A 20,643-nucleotide genomic window follows, 5' to 3' on the forward strand; every position below is an offset into this window, starting at 1 on the left:
TCACCCACTCACTCTTGCCTGCCTCTGCATCTGGACACAGGCCTCTTTTCATCACAAAACATTCCCCAACATGAGGCGACATGGTGCACCATCCCTCCCTTTGTTTGTTTTTTGGGTGTTGATACCAGTATTAGGCAGTAAAAGAATTAGAAAACAGTTGTAAATAGTTATAAATAAACTGTCTCACTGAAACAACATCCATTTAATTTTTAATGCATGATACAAAAATAATTATTGCATCTCTTGTGTTTTGGGGGTTGCAATTTTCTCTTATTCCTGCAATTGCATTGCAAAAGAACATCTAACACTATCACAACTTGAATTAGATTTAAAAAAAAAGAAAGAAGCTACATCATAAACTACAAAGCTGTTGCAGTAGTTTACTATAAAAATTGGAAGCGAAAAAATTAATATATAAACTGTATACCGTGCAAGAAATGAGTAGCACAAAGATGCTACAGTATCTGCAAAAGCTGCCATATGCTCATTGTATCAAAGGGCAGAAACACTTATCTATTTCATCATCTACAGCAGTAGCACAAACTGTTTTATGAAGAGAGTGTGCAAACTATGTGCTCCTGCAGTGTCCAAGTCTTTGCAGCTGGCAAAATCTGATCAGAAAATAAGCTCGTTGCAAACTTCATTTAGTAATGCTGTTTTCCTCATGCATTCATTGTCCATTCATTGGCACTTGTAAAATTCTGTCTCACACACACACACACACACACACACATCACTAAAGATATTGCAAGATATTCCCTATTGCAACAGTAGAACATCGCTTTAAAGAGCTGCTAAAAACAATTGACCCACTCTTGTTTACATTTCCATCTTGTCAATCTTTGAGCTTTTGAAGTGAAAATAACCTCCTTGCAGTGAACATTGGACAAAATGCAGCAGAGTCTTTGAAGTATTTTAAATAAGTAGTATTCTTTGTAAGGTGTTTTCACAAAGTTAATATCTGTGTGATTTGCCACTGTTTGTATAAATAAATAAAAACAGACTCCTAACATGAATCAATTTTGTCATACTAGAGGTGTTCCTGAAAATATATTGATGCACTTTCCTGGTCAGATGCCCTGCACACAGCCTGTTGATCCACATATAAAAGAGGAGACTGGTGGTACTGAGGTACTTATTTAAACCACTCAGTGTGGCATTCTGATACTATAGTAACTCTTATATAGTTGCATGCTGGCCACAAATTTCATTAAGTAAACAGTTTTGTTTTTGTTTGCCTGTGGTAAAACTGTGCAGTTGAAAGAATTTAACCATAAAATTTTATTCTCCAAAAAAAAAAAATAATTTAATTGTATAAAGAAGAATTGTGAACTCATGACATTGAGATTTCATAAAAAGTGCTTTGAGTAGGATTCCAGTTGATGTTGCTTGAGTTTTCTCCTGCAGCTGTCTCTTGATCTTCCTCAGCCTGGTTTAGGAGTGAAACACGGTGAATCAGATAGGATGCAAGATAAGAACAGTTCCACTCAAGAAGTTCATTCACACTTGAAGGTAACCCTAGATGTGTGTTTTGTAGGGGTGCCCCGATCTAAGAGTAAAAATTGGTATCGGGTCTGATCAAGGAAATTTTGGGTTGATCAGGATCACTTTTATGAAACATGATTCTCACACAAATTAGTTGTTCCATCATTGGTCCATCTTATAAGCACTGTGCTGACATGGCTGTAGCCTTAACTCTAGTCAGTACTTGCTGCTGGTTCACCAGCAGCACTTCAGCACATGTCTCAACAGCATATCTATGCTGTGCCTCACTTTAGATACACACGTTTACCAGATGCAGCATCTGGAAAGTTTCTGACTGGTTAGTCGGATAGCGTTTTCCACATGAATACACAGTTTTGTCTCGTCATTGCACTGTACAGGCCCTTATTGTCAAAGTGGAGGAAAATTCCATTTGTTTATTTTGCTAAAAATATATATAAATACATTAACGAGCAGTTTAGACTGAAGGTGTTTTTTCTTTCTTAATGCAATGCAGACCTGTTAAATTGTAAAGCATATAAATAGGATTTGGACTTTAATGTTCTTGCCATGAGTCTTGTGTACATGTATTATCCAAGAAAATACAAGTATCTGATCGAGACTATCAGCAGGTAGTAAATATTAAATGACCTTCATTCCTTGGGTGAATAAAAAAAAACTTGATCGGGGCATCCATAGTGTTTTAAGTTCATACAGTTCAGTTGTCCTACTTGGCAGATGAATGTTGAACTATTTACATTTTTTTTTCTTGTTGAAATTTTCAGTAAGTTGCTTTTCTTCAACTGTTATACTTGAAGGAAAATGATGTTTCTAATTTTAATTAACAAAGCATTTACTGTCACCTTTGATTTATTTGGAAGTTGAATCTATGGTTATTTATATGGGAAGAGAACTAGCACAGTTACCAACATTACGTTCTTGTAGGGACATTCAAGGGAAGATTTGTTGATCAGGAAGGAAGATGCACACAAATCCTATGGGAGAAGGGCAAGATCCAAATCACGTTCCAGGTAATATACTCTGCTCTTAATCAACGTCATTTTAACATGTAATAGTCCTGTAATATTTTTTCATTGTGTATGTTCTATTTTAAGTTTCAGATATTCAAACAAAATTTGACATGAAAGAAAGGCAGCATGTATACTATAGTTTATGAAAGTATTTTGTTGAAAAATGGAAAAACGTTTCTCCAGTGCCACCTTGGCATGTGTGTGGAAAAGTATTAGGCCCTGAATAAATCAACCCCTTGTTTCCCCTGAATGAATTTATTTTATTTTTCAGACCCGGTGGTACTCACTAGGAATGAGCGAGTACACCAGTATCTGTATCTGTTCAACCATCTAAATTATCTGTATCTGTACTCGGACTGGGCGGGGCCTAAACCGGAAGTGGGGCGTGGTTTAACCGGAAATGGGTGTTGCTTACATCTGTACATTATTTTCACTCTGAAATTGATATGGATTGATCAGAAGTTGCTATATTTATTGTTTATTTGAAACCTATTTACAGAACAACATCAAAATAGAGATTCAAATCAATGATTTTGATCTCAAAAGTACGAGAACTATTTACAGAACAAGTTTGTTATGATCTCAGAACATGAATGTTCTTAAGTGTATGAATGAATATTTACAGAACAGCCTCAAAATTGAAATTCATATCAATGATTTTGATCACAATATTAAAGGAACTATTTACAGAATAAGTGTTTTTGTAAACTCAGAACATGAATATTCTTAAGTGTATGAATGAATAACCGAACATCCTCAAAATTGACATTCAATGTAGTAGGAAATTATGAACTACTAAGTATGCATGACCAGGAGTTGTCATAATCAACACAACTTTCTTTTTTATTATTATTTGCAATTTTATGATCAAACTTTGAAATTTTTTTTTCAATTATTCATTTTTACTACCTAACGTTCTTGGCATTTTGATTAAGGTGTCTGTGCGTGTGTGTCTGTGTGCATGTGTGTGTGACTGAGTGAGAGGGAGAGAGAGGCTGTTCTAAGACTGTTTATTTTTTAATGATCTGTGTGAACATGGTGATTCATGCAAACATCCATTGATGGCAAACAGGGAAATATGTCAGCCTTGTTCACTGTATTCTTCTCAAAAGCACCGCGTTCAGTCGGAGCAAAGTTTTCCAACTGACTTTATATCAGCAGCCAGCAAACAAATGGTTAAAAAAAAAAAACAACCGGAGTGGAGTCAGTGACCGACACAGCATGATCCGCTTTCAGCTCTGTCTTGTCAACTGCACCGTGTACGTTATGAAACAAGTTCACCAAGTAATGTTAAAAACACCATACAAACCAAAACAGAGGCTAATTGAAGAAAAACTAAGGATCACAGCAACATGAGCTAGAGTCAAGCAAAACACAGAGAGAGATCGTGTGTGTGAGTGTGTGTGTGCGTGCGCGCGTGTGTGTGCGTGTGCGCAAAAAGCTGCAGTGAGACGTGTCTGTGTAGGGAGGGACGGGCGCTGTGTGTGACTGGCCAATCACAGAGTGTGAAGACAGTCAGCCAGTCAGGATTTTCCTTCAGCACGAGCACAGATATTGATGAGTTTTATTTGGATCATGCTCGTGCTCGTCAAAAATGCTTTATCCGTACAGGATACTCATCTGAAATGAGTATTCGGGTACTCACCAAACACTGAAATTGTAAGGTACATAGAGCAGAAATGATTCCAGTTTGATGGATATCTTATTTTTACCCGAGGCCAACATATGGCCATCGGGTATTGCGAAGACCTGGCGTCCGTCCATCTGTCTGGCCGCCTGTCCGTCCGCCCGTCTGTCTGTGTACAGCATAAGTCCAGTTTTATTGCTGCTACAGTCTTCAAATTCACAGGGAACATTCTTGGGACACAGACCTTGGACAAGTTCGAAGGTGGTTAACCTTGACATTTTAAGAGGTTAAAAAGTCGCGTTCTGTACCTAATATTATGGCATGATCTCGTGGACACTAGTGCGCTGCTAGCGAGGTGGAAACTGTTTTGTTTGTGTCTCTGTCATATATTTTGTAAAAGCTAGCGAGAAATAAACACTTGTAAAGCTGAAAACGCTGTTTTTAGGACCTAATAAGACCTTTGAAGTGATTTAAAAGACATTTAGCAGACATTAGCGTTCAGTTTAGTTTTTGAGTGGCAGGGTGACAGCCAGTCAGACTAGAGTTTCACCATGACGTCATTGTCTGGTTGCTAGCTGCAAACTTAATAATTACTGAAACAACTGCAAATTATACAGAGCTCAATGGTCATACAGTGAGGGTCTTTTAGCATTGCGTTGTTTTTTTTTTTATTTCATCTATTTTTAATTGTTTAAAAAAAGTTTCTGGCCTAGTGCAGGGTTCTTGTTGGCCTGGTGGACCTGTTGTGTGTTCCTTACGTGCACAACATAACTGGTCAAACACAGCAGTTGTATAGTATGCATCAATTGTGTGTTACAATTTAACACAGAAAGTCAGGCAATAGGTTTTGTGATTATAGTAAAACTCACCTAAACTCTGATTCTATAAACCAGATACTCAGTCTCAATGTTTTTGTATAGGTTCCATGTAATAAACACCATATATACCGCATTTTATATAACAGATTTTCGCTCACATCGAACAAAACATCCCGCCCCACAATGTATTCCCATTAAAAGCACCTCGCATGTACCAGATCTGGATCTGCCCAGAAACAGACGTGTGAAATGAAGTTCAGCACCGACACTCGCTGATTTGAGTAAAGTGGGTACCGTATTTCCTTCATTAAAAGCCTTGTTTTTTTTTTTTGGTTTTTTTTTTTTTTTCCTTTTCAAAACGTGCTCAGACCTGGTGCCTAAACGAGGCAGGGCGTAGTTCAGGGCCGGTGATTATTAACAAAATGCTGCTTGCTGCCTGCACTGTAATATGGTGTTTAGTTTCACAGTTATCCCTGTGTGTGGCGAAACAAAGACAACCGGTTTAGATCAGAGCCCTCTGCGTAGCTGCAAACCCTCTCCTCTGGAGTAAATTGCATAAAGACATGAAGGAGAACTTATGAGTTATGGAATTGTAGAAGCATAAATCAGCCTTTAGGATTTTAAGGTTTTTGTTGACTGCTAGTGTAAAGAACTGTCTTGAAAAGTGCTTAAATTTGTGGTATTATTATTGTTTATTTATAAACCATTGTTACTTTATAACATTTTTTTCCATGGTACACAGTAGATATTTTGTTGCACTGTAGTTCAGAGTATGACCATGCAATGAGAGGAAAAAGTGATTCCAACTTAATGTTGTGGTAATCAATACACCCAGATCGATGAACGCATGTTTCCACAAGCTGCTAATTGTGCAATGCTGTGAATGGCAAGCTACATATTACTTGAAGTCAGCTAATTGTCAGATACAGGAATATAACTGTATAATATATACAGAATGTTTGTTTTTAATTTGGTGAAGATCAGATTTTGTGCCTCTTTAGTTGCAGATGTAGAATCCCTAAAATACAGTTAGCTGTAACATGTTGATTGTGGAAAGTTTCATAGTTTCTGTTTCTTTGTTTTATTTATTTATTTTTAATGATGTCCCACATGAAGCAAATCATGTTCAACTCTCTGGCCCCAGATCTCCAAGGAGAAGGTCCAGATCTACGTCACGGTCAAGGCGATCAAGACATCAAAGTTCTCAGTTCAGAGAACGGCGAGTGAGGTCCCGCTCACGTTCGGAGGACAGGGTTCAAAGGGAAAAGGACAGACAACGCAGGCAACAAGGGCTTCCTCGCATGAAGAGCCAGACACTCAGTGGTATGTGCTGATTCAAAACCAAGTCCTGTGGCTGAAAGTTAAACATTGTGACTGGACCAATATGTACAATTGTGGCCAGATGTTTACATACACTCATCCTGGGCATGAACGTCGTGGTAATTTTAGACTTTTAGAGATGATAGAAATGATTGTACAGCATGCATCATTATTCACTTTTTTTTTTTTTAAAGAATTGAGTGCATAAGTTTGAATTTATTTCGGATCTTTTCAAATCAAATTTGAGGTTTCTGTTGCATCTCTGAATATTGATTTGTATGATCTTCCAATATGTTAATCTTTTTTTGCTTTTAGTTTGCAGTACTACACTGTGGGTAGGACAGCTAGATAAAAGGACTCAGCAGTCTGATGTCATGTCCCTTCTGGAAGAGTTTGGGCAGATCGAATCCGTCAATGTAAGTTGGCATTGTTTTATCCTGTGCATTGACACCCATTGCATGGTGATGGAAATTTACACCTTGATTTAAATTTACATGGTATATTATCAAATCAATCACACAGAAAAAGCACAAGAAAATGACCCTTAATTGGAGTATTCAAATGTTTTATAATCAGGTTATTGCATTTGACTGTACATGTAGTTTTCTAGATCAGGGGTTTTGAAAGTGTGGGAAACTGAGCCCCCCCCACAACGACACACATACACACAATTTCAACATCTTCGTGTGTTTCTTTTTATTCTTTTACACATTTTAAATATATTTGTGTGTTTTTAAGGAACCGTCTCTGCATTTACACATTTTATAGCCTTTGTAAACATTTTAAATGTTTTTAAAGAACTTTCTATTCTATTTTTACTTTGTGTCATATTTTGAACATCGTGTTTTTTTTAAACTTTAAACATCTCTGTGTTTTTAAATGTCTTTGGCATAACTAACACATTTTAACAGGAATAATATTAATTCAACTTTTATACATATTTAGTCTTTTGTCTAGTATCAGTCTCATCTAGTCTCACATCTTGTGATCATCCTCTACCCGCAGAAAAACCACACTCACACAGGTATGTGGATGTAAGGGGGAGTAGTTCCTGTGTTGCCTTTTTTGAGAGGTGGGGGAACTCAGTCTTCACAGACAGCCAAAAGTGCGCAACTGACACTTCATTCAGCTTTTTTTTCCAAGTCCATATTAGAGTTCAGATTGACAAGGGCCTCTTCCTCTTGCATGGTTAACTCATCACGGGATAACATTGAGAAGGAAAATGGATTTCTCACCCACTGATTAGCCAAAGACATCCTCTCCAAAATACTCAGTGAACTGCTCACGCAGTCCCTCCAAATGCGCAGTGACCACCTGCTGTACAGTGTCCACTTGCAGCCCTGCCTGAACGCAGAGACATGATCATGTGCCATACAGACATGGCACTCTTTGCCCTGCAGGGAACTGTTCAGTGCGTTTATCTGGTCAAATATACCAGAAAGATACGCCACCATTGCAACCCAGTTCAAGTCCTCCATATGCTTCACCAATGGAGAGCTGATTTAGGCAAGAAATAGGATCACTTCCTCACGTAAATCACACAGGCGGGTGAGGACTTTGCCCCGGGACAGCCATTGAACCTTGTCTTCTCACTGGTAGATTTAGGCACTAACAATGTATCCATTATTCTCCTGCCATGTCAGGTAACAATGTTTTCTTTTTCCTTTTTTCATCTTCTTCTTTTGTTGGCTAACAGTGTTTACAGTTATTTTTCTGCACCCACCCTGAAGAACTCTGGCACCCCCTGGAGAGGGGGAGCGTGCCTCAGTTGGAAAACCACTGTTCTCGATGATGCTTTATTCAAATATGGGCCAAACTGTTGTCAGTGCAAGAAATAAGAAAACATTAAGGGATTTTCCCAATGATGTGAGGAAACAGACTGATAACATCCTTTTTTATGGCACCAAAATATGAAGTGTGAGTATATTTTGCCAAAGTTTGCAGGAGGTTCTTTTGTTAATACTTAAGTTACATTTAGAGAAAGAAGTAAACTGCTGGAGAGAATGACAAAACTGTGTGACTGGTGTGTCCTCATGAAATCCCTTTCCCCCGAGGTTTAGTTAGAAAGTATCACCTGTCAAGTTTTTTTGTTGAAGGCAGTGTCATTTAAATAAAAGGTATAAAACTTTGGTGATCTGCATGATGTTTTGTAGGACAGCGGCTTGTTAAGTTGGCCACTGTGCAGCACCTGAATCAGGGCTTCTAATTTGTAGCCTACAGCGTACGTTTGGTCCGGCCTCCGTTTTGAAAAGCTTCACAGGGCAATTTGGAGTTGAAGTTTCCAAAAAAACAAAAAACAAAAGTGGGTGCAGATGCACCCAGAGATGTGTCAGTGGTGATTGAAGGGATTCTCACAATAAATATGCACATAAAATTTTGCATTAACCATTTTGCATTATTTTGCAGGATAGTGATGCTGTAAACAAGTGATCCTACACTTTGGGTGTGTGTATACATTTTTTTTTTTTAGATCAGCTTACTCCAATTAAGGGTCATTCTCTTGTGCTTTTTCTGTGATATACCCACTCACGGGTTTAAAAAAAAAACACTTTTTGCACATTTCTCAGAAAAACACAAATATATTAAAGTTGTGTGTGTGTGTCAAATGCAGGGTTTTTAACCAATGATCAAGCTTTGCAGGACTATGTTAGGATTTCCTCAATATTGAGCAGTTTAGTTACCTTTCACTTTTGTGTTTGAGTGTCTCATATTTTTCCACAGCATGCACATTATGTTTACGAATGTCAAAACTCTGTTTTCCTTTTGGCCTTTCCAGCACGTAGTATCATAGTCATTATTAACTGGATGTACAGTGGGGTAAAAAAACAATTTAGTCAGTCCCTGATTGTGCTAGTTCTCCTACTTAGAAAGATGAGAGAGGTCTGTAATTTTTATCATTGGTACACTTCAACTGTGAGAGACAAAATGCAAAAAAAAAAAAAAAATCCAGGAAATCACATCGTAGGATTTTTAAAGAATTTATTTGTAAATTATGGTGGAAAATAAGTATTTGGTCAATAACAAAAGTTCAGCTCAATACTTTGTAACATAATCTTTGTTGGCAATGACAGAGGTCAAATGTTTCCTGTAAGTCTTCACCAGGTTTGCACACACTGTAGCTGGTATTTTGGCCCATTCCTCCATGCAACATGGACTTTCAACTCCCTCAGCAAATTTTCTATGGGGTTGACGTCTGGAGACTGGCTTGGCCACTCCAGGACCTTGAAATGCTTTTTACGGAGCCACTCCTTTGTTGCCCGAGCGGTGTGTTTGGGATCATTGTCATGCTGGAAGACCCAGCCGTGTTGCATCTTCAATGCTCTCACTCATGGAAGGAGGTTTTGGCTTAAAATCTCATGATACATGGCCCAGTTCATTCTTCCCTTAACACGGATCAGTCGTCCTGCCCCCTTTGCAGAAAAACAGCCCCAAAGCATGATGTTTCCACCCCCATGCTTCACAGTAGATACGGTGTTCTTGGAATGCAACTCAGCATTCTTCTTCCTCCAAACACGACCAGTTGAGTTTTTACCAAAATGTTGTCTTTTGGTTTAATCTGACCGCATGATATCCTCCCAGTCCTCTTCTGGATCATCCATATGCTCTCTAGCAAACTTCAGACGGGCCTGGACACGTACTGGCTTAAGCAGGGGGCCACGCCTGGCACTGCAGGATTTGAGTCCCTCTCTGCGTAGTGTGTATCCTTTGTTACTTTGGTCCCAGCTCTCTGCAGGTCATTCATCAGGTCCCTCCGTGTAGTTCTGGGATTTTTGTTCACCGTTCTCATGATCATTTTGACCCCACGGGATGACATCTTGTGTGGAGCACCAGATCGAGTGAGATTATCAATGGTCTTCCATTTTCTTACAATTGCTCCCACAGTTGATTTATTCATACCAACCTACCAACCTGCTTGCCGATTGTAGATTCACTCTTCCCAGTCTAGTGCACATCTACCATTTTCTTCCTGGCATGCTTTGACAGTTCTTTGGTCTTGGCCATGGTTGAGTTTGGAGTCTGACTGGTTGAGGCTGTGGACAGGTGTCTTTTATACAGATAACGAGTTCTAACAGGTGCCATTAATACAGGTAACAGGTGGACAGAAGAACTTCTTAAAGAAGAAGTTACAGGTCTGTGAGAGCCAGAAATCTTGCTTGTTTGTGGGTGATCAAATACTTATTTTCCACCATAATTTACAAATAACTTCTTTAAAAATCCTACAATGTGATTTTTTTTTTCTCTCATTTTGTCTCTCATAATTGAAGTGTACCTATGTTGAAAATTACAGACCTCTCTCATCTTTCTAAGTAGGAGAACTAGCACAATCAGGGACTGACTAAATACTTTTTTACCCCACTGTATAGAACAGCAGCAGATCAACTAGCACTTATTTTCATTAACTGCTATTGATTTTCCTTTGTTTTCACTGTATAATTTGTCTTGGTTATATGTTGGAATATTTATTATTACAATAAAAACTGACCGTATTCCAAATTTTACATTTCACTGAATTTTGTGAGTAAAAGTGCACCAACTACTACAGTTTAACCAAACAAATTGTCCATCTCTCAAATTCCCTTCCCCCCCGCCTCTCTCCCTTTGCTCCCTCACTTCAGAGGATTCATTTATTTTAAAATTTCCCAATGGTGTCCCTCAGTTGTTGCATTCCAGCTGATCTCCCTTTTTTCGTCAGCGAGAGACATTATCTTTTCTTTCAGTCTGTTGAATTTATGCCCGTCTCCCAAATGGAAGCACAAATGACTTACTATGTCAGAACAGCACGCAGGAAAGTGAACTTTTCCTGAAGCCTGCAGTGTTCCCCATCTTCTCAGTGTCAGTACAGTTTGATTGTTTGCAGCTTAAAGGTGGATCAGCCATGAGAACCCTAGCACTGGACATGTCCAGCACACTTGCAGGAGGATCAGTCTTGTATGTCAAAGTAGTGGTAGCCCTCCCCCAGTCCAGAGTTGCAGCAGACTTGCTGTCCCACAAACCATCACTCAGACCATGTTAAGAATTTCAAGTGAGCTTTTCATGAAGAACATGATTTTTCTATTTATTTTTATTTTTTATTTTTTTACTCTTCAATTTGTGGAGGAGATGTCACTTTCTGATGTTTGACACCTTCTGTTGGAAGCTTTGACTGCACTGAGGTGGACAGCAACAGGAGTGCTTACGTTGAGGACCTTGTTGTTCGAGCCAAATGGCGTACACACAAGATTGAGTTTTAGAGGGTTATTGCACTCGCATATCAGGATTGTCGAGGGTACTTCCACATGCAGCACATGGGTGAAAAACAAGTGTTTGTGCGTATATATGCACAGTTGCGGGTATTTCGAAAACCCTGACTATGTGTACCATTTCTTGTCAGAACATCCCATGTGACTTCTGTTTTAATTAATTGCTGCTGTTGTTCGTGCATGTTACTGTTTGTATGCCAGAAAGACTAAAAACTGAGATCTGCCATTTTTCACATGGGTGGTATAGTGGAAAGTCTTGTCTAATGTGGCCCTTAACGGTCTACGAAGTCCCAATCACCAAAGTTGAGAAAATGGAGAGGACCATCAATTCCTGCATTAAGAAATGGCTTGGACTCCCGCGATGCCTCAGCAGTGTTGGCTTGTATGGACATGGTGCTTTGGAACTGCCTGTGTCCAGCCTCACTGAAGAATATATGTGCGCTAAAGCGAGGCTGAACATGACTCTGAGTCTCAGGATGCAGCAATACAAACAGCTGCACCCAGATTAGCAACTGGTAGGAAATGGACTCCAGCAGAGGCTGTGCAGCAAGTAAAATCTGCTCTCAGGCACAGAGACATCGTGGGGCAAGTACAACATGGAACAGCAGGACTTGGATTTGGTGCAAGCTGACCAACTTGGCGACATCCATCGAGAGAAGGAAGCTAGTGGTTGAGGAAATTCGGCGACAGGAGGAGGCAGAAGGGAGTGCAAAGGCAGTCTCACAGGCCAAACAAGGACAGTGGACCAGGTGGGAAAACCTAGAACATCGGAAGCTCAAATGGAGGGATATTTGGGAGATGGAGGAAAGCAGACTTAGCTTCATCATCAGAGCTGTCTATGATGTTCTTCCAACTCCCAAAAACCTTCACCAGTGGAGAGGAGAAGATCCCTCATGTGTGCTCTGCCAAACACGAGCAACATTGAGACACATTCTAACTGGGTGCAAAACCAGCCTGTCCTAAGGCCGTTACACCTGGAGGCATAATCGGGTCCTGCGCCAGCTAGCCAGCATCCTTGAAGGAAGGAGAAATGCCATCAATGCCCTCCCTCCCCTGATGCATGGACCTCCAAGCATCACCCACTTTGTGAGAACAGGAGAATGTCCACCCAAAACATTGGCAAGAGCAAACACCTCCCTCCTCGACCCCGCCCAAGACTGGCAAATGCAGGTCGGCCTTGGTCAAATTCGTCTTTCCAACAGAGATAGTAGCAACTACTCTCAGGCCAGACCTAATCCTGTGGTCAACTTCTCAAAAACTCCTATACATCCTGGAGTTAACGGTTCCTTGGGAAGCTGCTGTTGAAAAGGCGTACGAGCGAAAACATCTGAGGTACGCTGAATTAGCAGCCCAGGCAGAACACCGCAGCTGGATTACCAAGGTATTTCCATTAGAAGTTGGTTGTGGAGGGTTCGTTGCCAAAACCACAACCAGGTTACTGAAGAAGATGGGAGTGAAAGGACATGCCTTCCGCCAAGCAGTGAAGGCACTTTCAGAGGCAGTGGAGCGATGCAGCAATTGGCTGTGGATGAAAAGGAAAGATAATAAATGGGCTATGAGATGACTGGTGAGGGGTAGAGACAGAGCCCATCTGATGACCTCAATGATGTTGATACCCCTCTCCCACTCCAGATACGAAGTAAGAAGCTGTGCTGATGATTCATTCAAGGGATTGTTAAGCTTTAAAGACCGGTGCTGTGTTCAGGTCAGCACACAGCCTTTGCAAACATGTGCGATTCTGACCCATCGCAGCGCTGTGTTTTGTTTTCTCAAACATTTTCAAACGTTCTGGTTTCCCTGCATGCACACATTCTTGGAGAGTCTCTCTGACATTACTGCCAACACGAATGTCATAGCCATGTGATAAGTGATTAGTCAGCATCAAGGTTAAAGTAAACGGATGGTAAATGAACTGCATTTCTACTGTGCTTGTCCGTCTGAAACAGACACTTGATGCCCTACATTTACCCATTCACACACATGCACAACCGTTTCAGCATGCTGCAGTTCAAGGCGCTCAAGTGCACACTGGGAGCAGCTTGTCCAAGGGCCCTTAGTGATTTTCTTATCTGCTTGGGAATTGATTCTGTGTTCACAAGCCCACCTCGGTAACCTCTCGAGCATCACGTCAGTGTCATGGTGCATCAGTGAGGTAGACTGTGCAACCTCTCTGCAGCAGTTGAAGTATGAGATTGTCATCCTTGCTGAGAGGCGCTCACCCACATGAGCCCACTTCTTTGAACTTGGGAACGTCTGCCCTTTGATGGTAGTCATCAACCGACTTTCACGTATTGCTGATACAAAAAGTTGGGTTTTACAGTTGGGTGTTTGACTTTGATTACATCACTTGAAAAAAGTTATTTAATGGCTGGTGAACGGACTGGAGGACCACCTGCAATCATGGACGCAGTTCGTCGTGATCATAAAGATACGGCTGTATGAACAGTCTTTAACTTGTGATGAAGAGGAGGTGCTTGTAATCCTGTTTGTCACTGTTTTTCTTTGGGGTTTTTTCCAGATGATTCCTCCCAGGGGCTGTGCTTATATTGTTATGACTCACAGACAGGATGCCTATACAGCCATGAACAAACTCGGTAGAGGGTCATACAAAGTGAACCAGAAGCCTGTGAAGGTATGTAAATTTTTTTTGCTGTTGTCTAAAATGGGTCATGTGATCCACCTTGTATGTCAGGTGTTTCATATGCAAAGACTTGGGGGGGGGGGGGGGGGGAACAGAGTTTTAAAGATAAATGTGCTGTTTTTTACTGTAAAATCCTGATTTCTAACAAGAAACCCCTACATTTTCACCAATGGTAACACCCCGTTCTCCTGCTGCAGCTGAGGGAATCCTGTTTCATTCCAGCCCTCTCGCTCCTCCAACTGAAAGGAGGAAATGTCATTTTACTTCAGCTGTCTGCAAAATGTGCAGTGAATATGATAATATAATCCCTCCCAAAAATTATTAATCAGAATTCAGTTATACTTGGCCTATTAACAAAATTTAAAAAGTGGTGTGGAGGTTGAAGTCTTCACGTTCAACGCACATTCAAACAGACACTCAGAGTGGAGCAGATTGTGTGCTACGTCCGCTGGATTAGGTCATGTGACTTTTGATGCAAGGGTGCATCAATCGACTCTAGAAGGTTAAGTCAAGGGATGATATATGAACATTTCCAAGTCACTGAATATGTCTTGAAATTCATTTGCCTAAATCATTAAGAAATACACACAGCATGGTACTGTATGTTAAATCTATGCAAGTCTAAATCTCATGTTTTTGTCCTGTATGTACTACGCTTAGCCCAGAGTCTGTCATGAGTTTTTGCATGGCGTACATTTGTTCAACACTGTCTTCCCACTGAACAGTGCTCGGAGGATCACATTTTAGCCAGTTTTGTGTAATGGCTTTCTTACAAGACATGTTGGAATTTTGAAGCAAGAAATGTCTTTCTCTTGCCTTAATCTTCGATGGCAGTCAATCCCATCAATAGTCTCCTTCTTGCATGGTCACTCACTTTTAAAGACTGTGTACTTGATACACATTTAGTACCGTAGAGTACCATACATTTATATTTCTTGATGATTGGAATGAAGCCCAAGATGTATGCAGTGACTTGAAAATGTTCATTTATCCATCCCCTGACTTCAATAAACTGGCTGAAAAAGTGATTTTTTTTTTAATCCTTACATTTAGAATAAATGTCCCCTGTCCCAACTTTTTTTGTGGGGGGGGGGGGATTTGCAGGCCTTAAATGCAGGAAATGGGTGAACTATATTAACAAATGCAATTGCATTGACAACAGAAAACATGAACTACGAGGTCTATTAGAAAAGTATCCGACCTTATTATTTTTTTCAAAAACCATATGGATTTGAATCATGTGTGATTGCATCAGACAAGCTTGAACCCTCTTGCGCATGCGTGAGTTTTTCCACGCCTGTCGGTTGCATCATTCGCCTGTGAGCAGACTTTGAGTGAGGAGTGGTCCACCCCCTCAGCGGATTTTCATTGTCAGGAAATGGCGGAATGATTTGGGCTTTTTTTCCATCAGAATTTTTTCAGAAACTGTTAGAGACTGGCAGCTGGAAACCGTTCGAAAAATTTATCTGGCTTTCGGTGAAAATTTTACGGGCTTCACAGAGAATAAGGACTGTTACTACAGCTTTAAGGACGGCTTTAAGGACGCTCGGCACGCCGCGCTCGGTGCCGCCATCGAGAGCCACAAACCACCGGATCATTTCTAAACGGATGGCTCTGTGGAGCCGGGACCGGCGTGTGCACGTTCTCTGGTTATCACAAGAGCTGGACATCAACCATTTTCCGGCAGATTTCACTTTTAACAAGAGATTTTGTCATGGAAAGCCGAGCAGAGGCTTTGCGCGTCATGACCGATTTGCTGATGGAGCGAGACAAAGGAACACCTCCATTTTGGTCTCACAGGTCGGCTTTGAGATGGCGTTCAGACAGCTGTCGGTGGTTTTTCCATCGAGTGATTATCAGAGAAATTGTGGATGTGCCTGGACATGCCAGAACATGTCCCGTGAGGCTTAATCACGGCGTTGCTTTGCGTCATGCGGCACCGCCGTGACGCGCGGAATTCCTCCGCGTGTCTGTCTCAGTGTGCCGAAAAAGTGCTGATGTCCACGTCTTTTCACAATTCCTGTGCTAGTCAGACGACGTCCCAGATAAAACACAGCGTCCAGTTTGGAAATGAATGGCACATTCCACTGTTACAGGAGTTTTTGTCATGGAAAGAGGAGCGGAGGCTTCGCGCGTGAAATACTGTCACAGACCTCACTGCACTGGGTGTTGCAGAGACAAAAGGCTCGTAGTTTTGTTGTTGTTTTGTTGCTCAGTAATGTTGCTTTCAAAATGTATTATTATTAACAAATGTGTGATATATATTCACCCCCCACCCCCGGTACATCAGTCACACCAGAGTACAATTTGTAGGACCTCCCCAACTAGACTTTTTGTGCTAATTTTAAGATCATGATTGTAACCAATATCATTCTTATCTAGATTGCATGGGCTTTGAACAAAGGTATTAAAGCAGTGCACAAAAAGTTCTGGGACATTGAACAGGGAGTTACCTACATTCCGTGGAGCAAAGTTAAAGTGGAGGACCTGGAGAGCTTTTGTGAAGGTGGTATTCTGGATGCTGACACGCTAAGTCCAGGTAAGCTAGCGTTGATTACTCATTTTTACTTCGACATTATGCAAGTTATTGTTTGTTAGATTTACACTGGGATTGTATTTTTCATTGTTCACAGAATGGAGCAGTTTCAAAAACCTCACGACTGTAATGACTGTAAATGGAGTTTTGGAAAGCACATCAGCACATGGAGCAGTTGCGGCTCACATTCAGGTAAAAGATAAAGCCATTTTTAAGTGGCTCCTTCTTAATGTTGCAAGTGTCCTTTGGTTGTTTCGAGTATACGAGGGCTGTCAATAAAGTATAGGTCCTTTTTATTTTTTTTAAAAACTATGGATTTCATTCATATGTTTTTACGTCAGACATGCTTGAACCCTCGTGCGCATGCGTGAGGACGTCCAGGACGTCGTGAGAGAACAGAGACGTTTCAGAAGAAGTCGGTTTCAGCATTTTATCCGGATATTCCACTGTTAAAGGAGATTTTTTTAATGAAAGATGTGCGGATGGGTCCGCGCGTCGGGACGCAACAGGCGCGGTGCGGCGGCACAGGAAAAACACCTCCGTGTTGATAACCATTTGTAAAATCCAGGCGGCTTTTGATGGCTTTCAGTGGAGTGAGTATATGAGAAATTGTTTAACAGCTGGACATGTTCCAACTTGTCCTTAAGGCTTCCAACAGAGATGTTTTTCCTGTGGCGGAGCGTCGCAGTGGCTGCGAGCCGACGCTGCAATCCGTCCGCACGTCTTTCGTTAAAAAAAATCTCCTTTAACAGTGGAATATCCGGATAAAATGCTGAAACCGACTTCTTCTGAAACTTCTCTGTTCTCTCACGACGTCCTGGATCAATAGAGCCTGAAATGTGGAGGTTTTCAGCTTGAAACAGGCTGACGACGGCGCCTGAGAGCGCTGCGCGACGTCTCGCATCGTGGGAAGTCCTTAAAGCGACAGTATCACCTCAAAATCTCTCATCAGCCGTTAAAATTTTCACCGAAAACCAGCTTAATTTTTCGAACCATGTCCACTTCGATGTGCCTCACAGGTTTAGAAAAACTTTTGATCAAACAAAGCACCAGTCTCTCAGCAACTTCTCAGACAAAGGAATTCCGACGAGGGGCTGGACGACTCCTCCCACAAGGAGTGCTCACAGGCGAATGACGTCACCGTCAGGTGTGGAAAAACTCACGCATGCGCACGAGGGTTCAAGCATGTCTGACGTAAAAACATATGAATGAAATCCATATAGTTTTTGAAAAAAATAAAAAAGTCCTATACTTTATTGACAGACCTCGTATTTGGTTGAATGGTCTTGGAAGATTAGTTCACAATCTCTGTTTGTGCGGGTTATAAAGAAAATAAAATTTCTTAAAGAAGTGACAGAGGGGTATATCTGTATCTCAAGTCTCCTGTTTGTTTTTCTTGGAAAATGGAGATTTTGTGAAAATGTTTACAGGATAACAACATAAAACCATTACCTTCAGTATGATGCTGTCCCACTTAACATTTACTGAAGGGAAATGTCACTGAGATGACACGAGCTAGTTAGAAGTGTCAGTCGGACATTAAAGTGTCTTCCGTCAATTAATTAAAGTTTTATTTTTTCACGTTTTCCTTTTCAAAAGCATGCGTTTCAAACAAAAGGTGCCCCAGCAAAGCCATATTCTTCAAAAGAACCAGGACTTTCAGGATTGTTCATCTTCCAGAATTCAATGTGTGGCGATTACACTTTTCTACTCATCTTTCTGGTCATAAATATTCTTTATTTACTTGACTAATAATGCTATCAGTTACGTGTTGCTGGCCTACTTGTATTAATTTACTGGTTTGCGACCCTGCTCCTATTGAATTTCCAGACTGCCCCCCAATTGTCATGTCATGCCTGAATCCAGCCTTTGGTTTTAGTGACCCACAGTTATCTTTATTTTATTTTTTTCTTTGTTCTACTCTCCCCTTTCTGAGCTGAAGATTTTCTGAACACACCTGGTTCAGCTAATCATCTATGGATAGTGCAGGGCGAAGAGAAATTCTTGAACTCCACATTCATGAGGAGTTTGGTTGGGAAACACTGGTTCATGATCTTTGTCTAACATGATTTCATCTTTGTAGAGATGGTATTTTTGAAATGCTGGACCTTTTTGTTTTTTTGTGTTTTTTTTTTGATGGTGCACAGCCTACTGTCACAACGTCATGAGTGCTATGACTGATGTTTTGAAACACTGTGGTAAACCTTCTGCCATACTGAGATTTGAAGGGAGTCCAGAAAGAAGTTTTTGGTATTTCCATATAAAGGTGACCGTGTAATCATTAATGATAAAGCACATCTCATGTGTCAATGGCTGGCAGGTCCTCTTTTGTATGTTAAATGTTCTGTCTCTATTCTTACAGTTGTATGCAAAAGTTTGGGCACCCCTAGTGATTTCCATGATTTTCCTTTATAAATCATTGGTTGTTTGGATCAGCAATTTCAGTTAAATATATCATATAACAGACAAACATAGTGATATGTGAGAAGTGAAATGAAGTTTGTAGGATTTACAGAAAGTGTGCAATAATTCTTTAAACAAAATTAGGCAGGTGCATAAATTTGGGCACCCCAACAGAAAAAAATACATCAATATTCAGTAAATCCTCCTTTTGTAGAAATAACAGCCAATAAAAACGCTTCCTATAGCTTCCAATGAGAGTCTGGATTCAAAAATATTCAGGTCTGGGGACTGAGATGGCCATTCCAGAACATTGTACTTGTTCCTCTGCATAAATGCCTTAGTAGATTCTGAGCAGTGTTTAGGGTCGTTGTCTTGTTGAAAGATCCAGCCCCGGCGCAACTTCAGCTTTGTCACTCATGAACGTTGTTCTCAAGAATCTGCTGATATTGACTGGAATCCATGTGACCCTCAACTTTCACAAGATTCCCGGTACCTGCACTGACCACACAGCCACACAGCATGATGGAACCACCTTCAAATTTTGCTGTAGGTAGAAAGTGTTTTTCTTGGAATGCTGTTCTTTTTCAGCCATGCATACCGCACCTTGTTATGTTCAAATAACTCAATTTTAGTTTCATCAGTCCACAGCACCTTATTCCAAAATGAAGCTGGCTTGTCCAAATGTGCGTTAGCATACCTCAAGCGACTGTTTGTGGCATGTACGCAGAAAAGGCTTCCTCTGCATTACAGCATCTCTTTGTGCAAAGTGTGTTGTATAGTTAAACAATGCACAGTGACACTGTCTGCAGCAAGATCATGTTGTAGGTCTTTGGAGCAGGTCTGTGGGTTGACTATGACTGTTCTCACCATCCTTAGCTCCAGTTTATCTGAGATTTTTCTTGGCCTGCCACTTTGGACCTTAACTAGTACTGTGCCTGCGGTCTTCCATTTCCTCACTATGTTCCTCACAGTGGAAACTGACAGCTGAAATCCCTGAGATAGCTTTTTGTATCCTTCCCCTAAACCATGATGTTGAACAGTCTGTGTTTTCAGGTCATTTGAGAGTTGTTTAGAGGGTCCCATGTTGCCACTCATTAGAAGAGATGCAAAGAGGGGAAACATTTGCATTTGCAACATTTGCAAACGGCCACCTTAAATACCCTTTCTCATGATTGGATTCACCTGTGTAAGGAGGTCAAGGGTCAATGAGCTTACCAAACCATTTTTGTGTTCCAATAATTAATGCTAAATGTATTCAAATCAATAAAATGACAAGGGTGCCCAAATGTATGCACCTGCCCAACTTTGTTTAAATAATTATTGCACACTTTCTGTAAATACGAGAAAGTTCATTTCACTTCTCAAATATCAGTGATATATTTAACTGACACTTCGGATCCAGACAACCAATGATTTATAAAGGCAAATCATGAAAATTATCAGGGGTGCTCAAACTTTTGCATACAACTGTATCTTTTGGCATTTTATATTACTGAAAAAAAACATATTTACAAAATGTGTTTAAGGCTGTATTTGACTCATGCA

General features: G+C 40.6%; 1 protein-coding gene across 1 annotated transcript in view; it reads left to right on the top strand.

Annotated features, from left to right (window-relative positions):
* Positions 1–20,643, top strand: part of LOC117508623 (SR-related and CTD-associated factor 4-like) — a 97,706-nt gene that overhangs the window by 22,609 nt on the left and 54,454 nt on the right. Inside the window, exons 9-16 of the mRNA XM_034168421.1 lie at positions 1,035–1,131; positions 1,429–1,512; positions 2,428–2,513; positions 6,103–6,281; positions 6,594–6,694; positions 14,037–14,150; positions 16,542–16,698; positions 16,793–16,887. Coding sequence (XP_034024312.1) covers positions 1,035–1,131; positions 1,429–1,512; positions 2,428–2,513; positions 6,103–6,281; positions 6,594–6,694; positions 14,037–14,150; positions 16,542–16,698; positions 16,793–16,887 — 913 coding nt within the window. The remainder of the gene's footprint in view (positions 1–1,034; positions 1,132–1,428; positions 1,513–2,427; positions 2,514–6,102; positions 6,282–6,593; positions 6,695–14,036; positions 14,151–16,541; positions 16,699–16,792; positions 16,888–20,643) is intronic.

This window comes from Thalassophryne amazonica, chromosome 4 (genome assembly GCF_902500255.1).
Source record: "Thalassophryne amazonica chromosome 4, fThaAma1.1, whole genome shotgun sequence".
NCBI lineage: Eukaryota > Metazoa > Chordata > Actinopteri > Batrachoidiformes > Batrachoididae > Thalassophryne > Thalassophryne amazonica.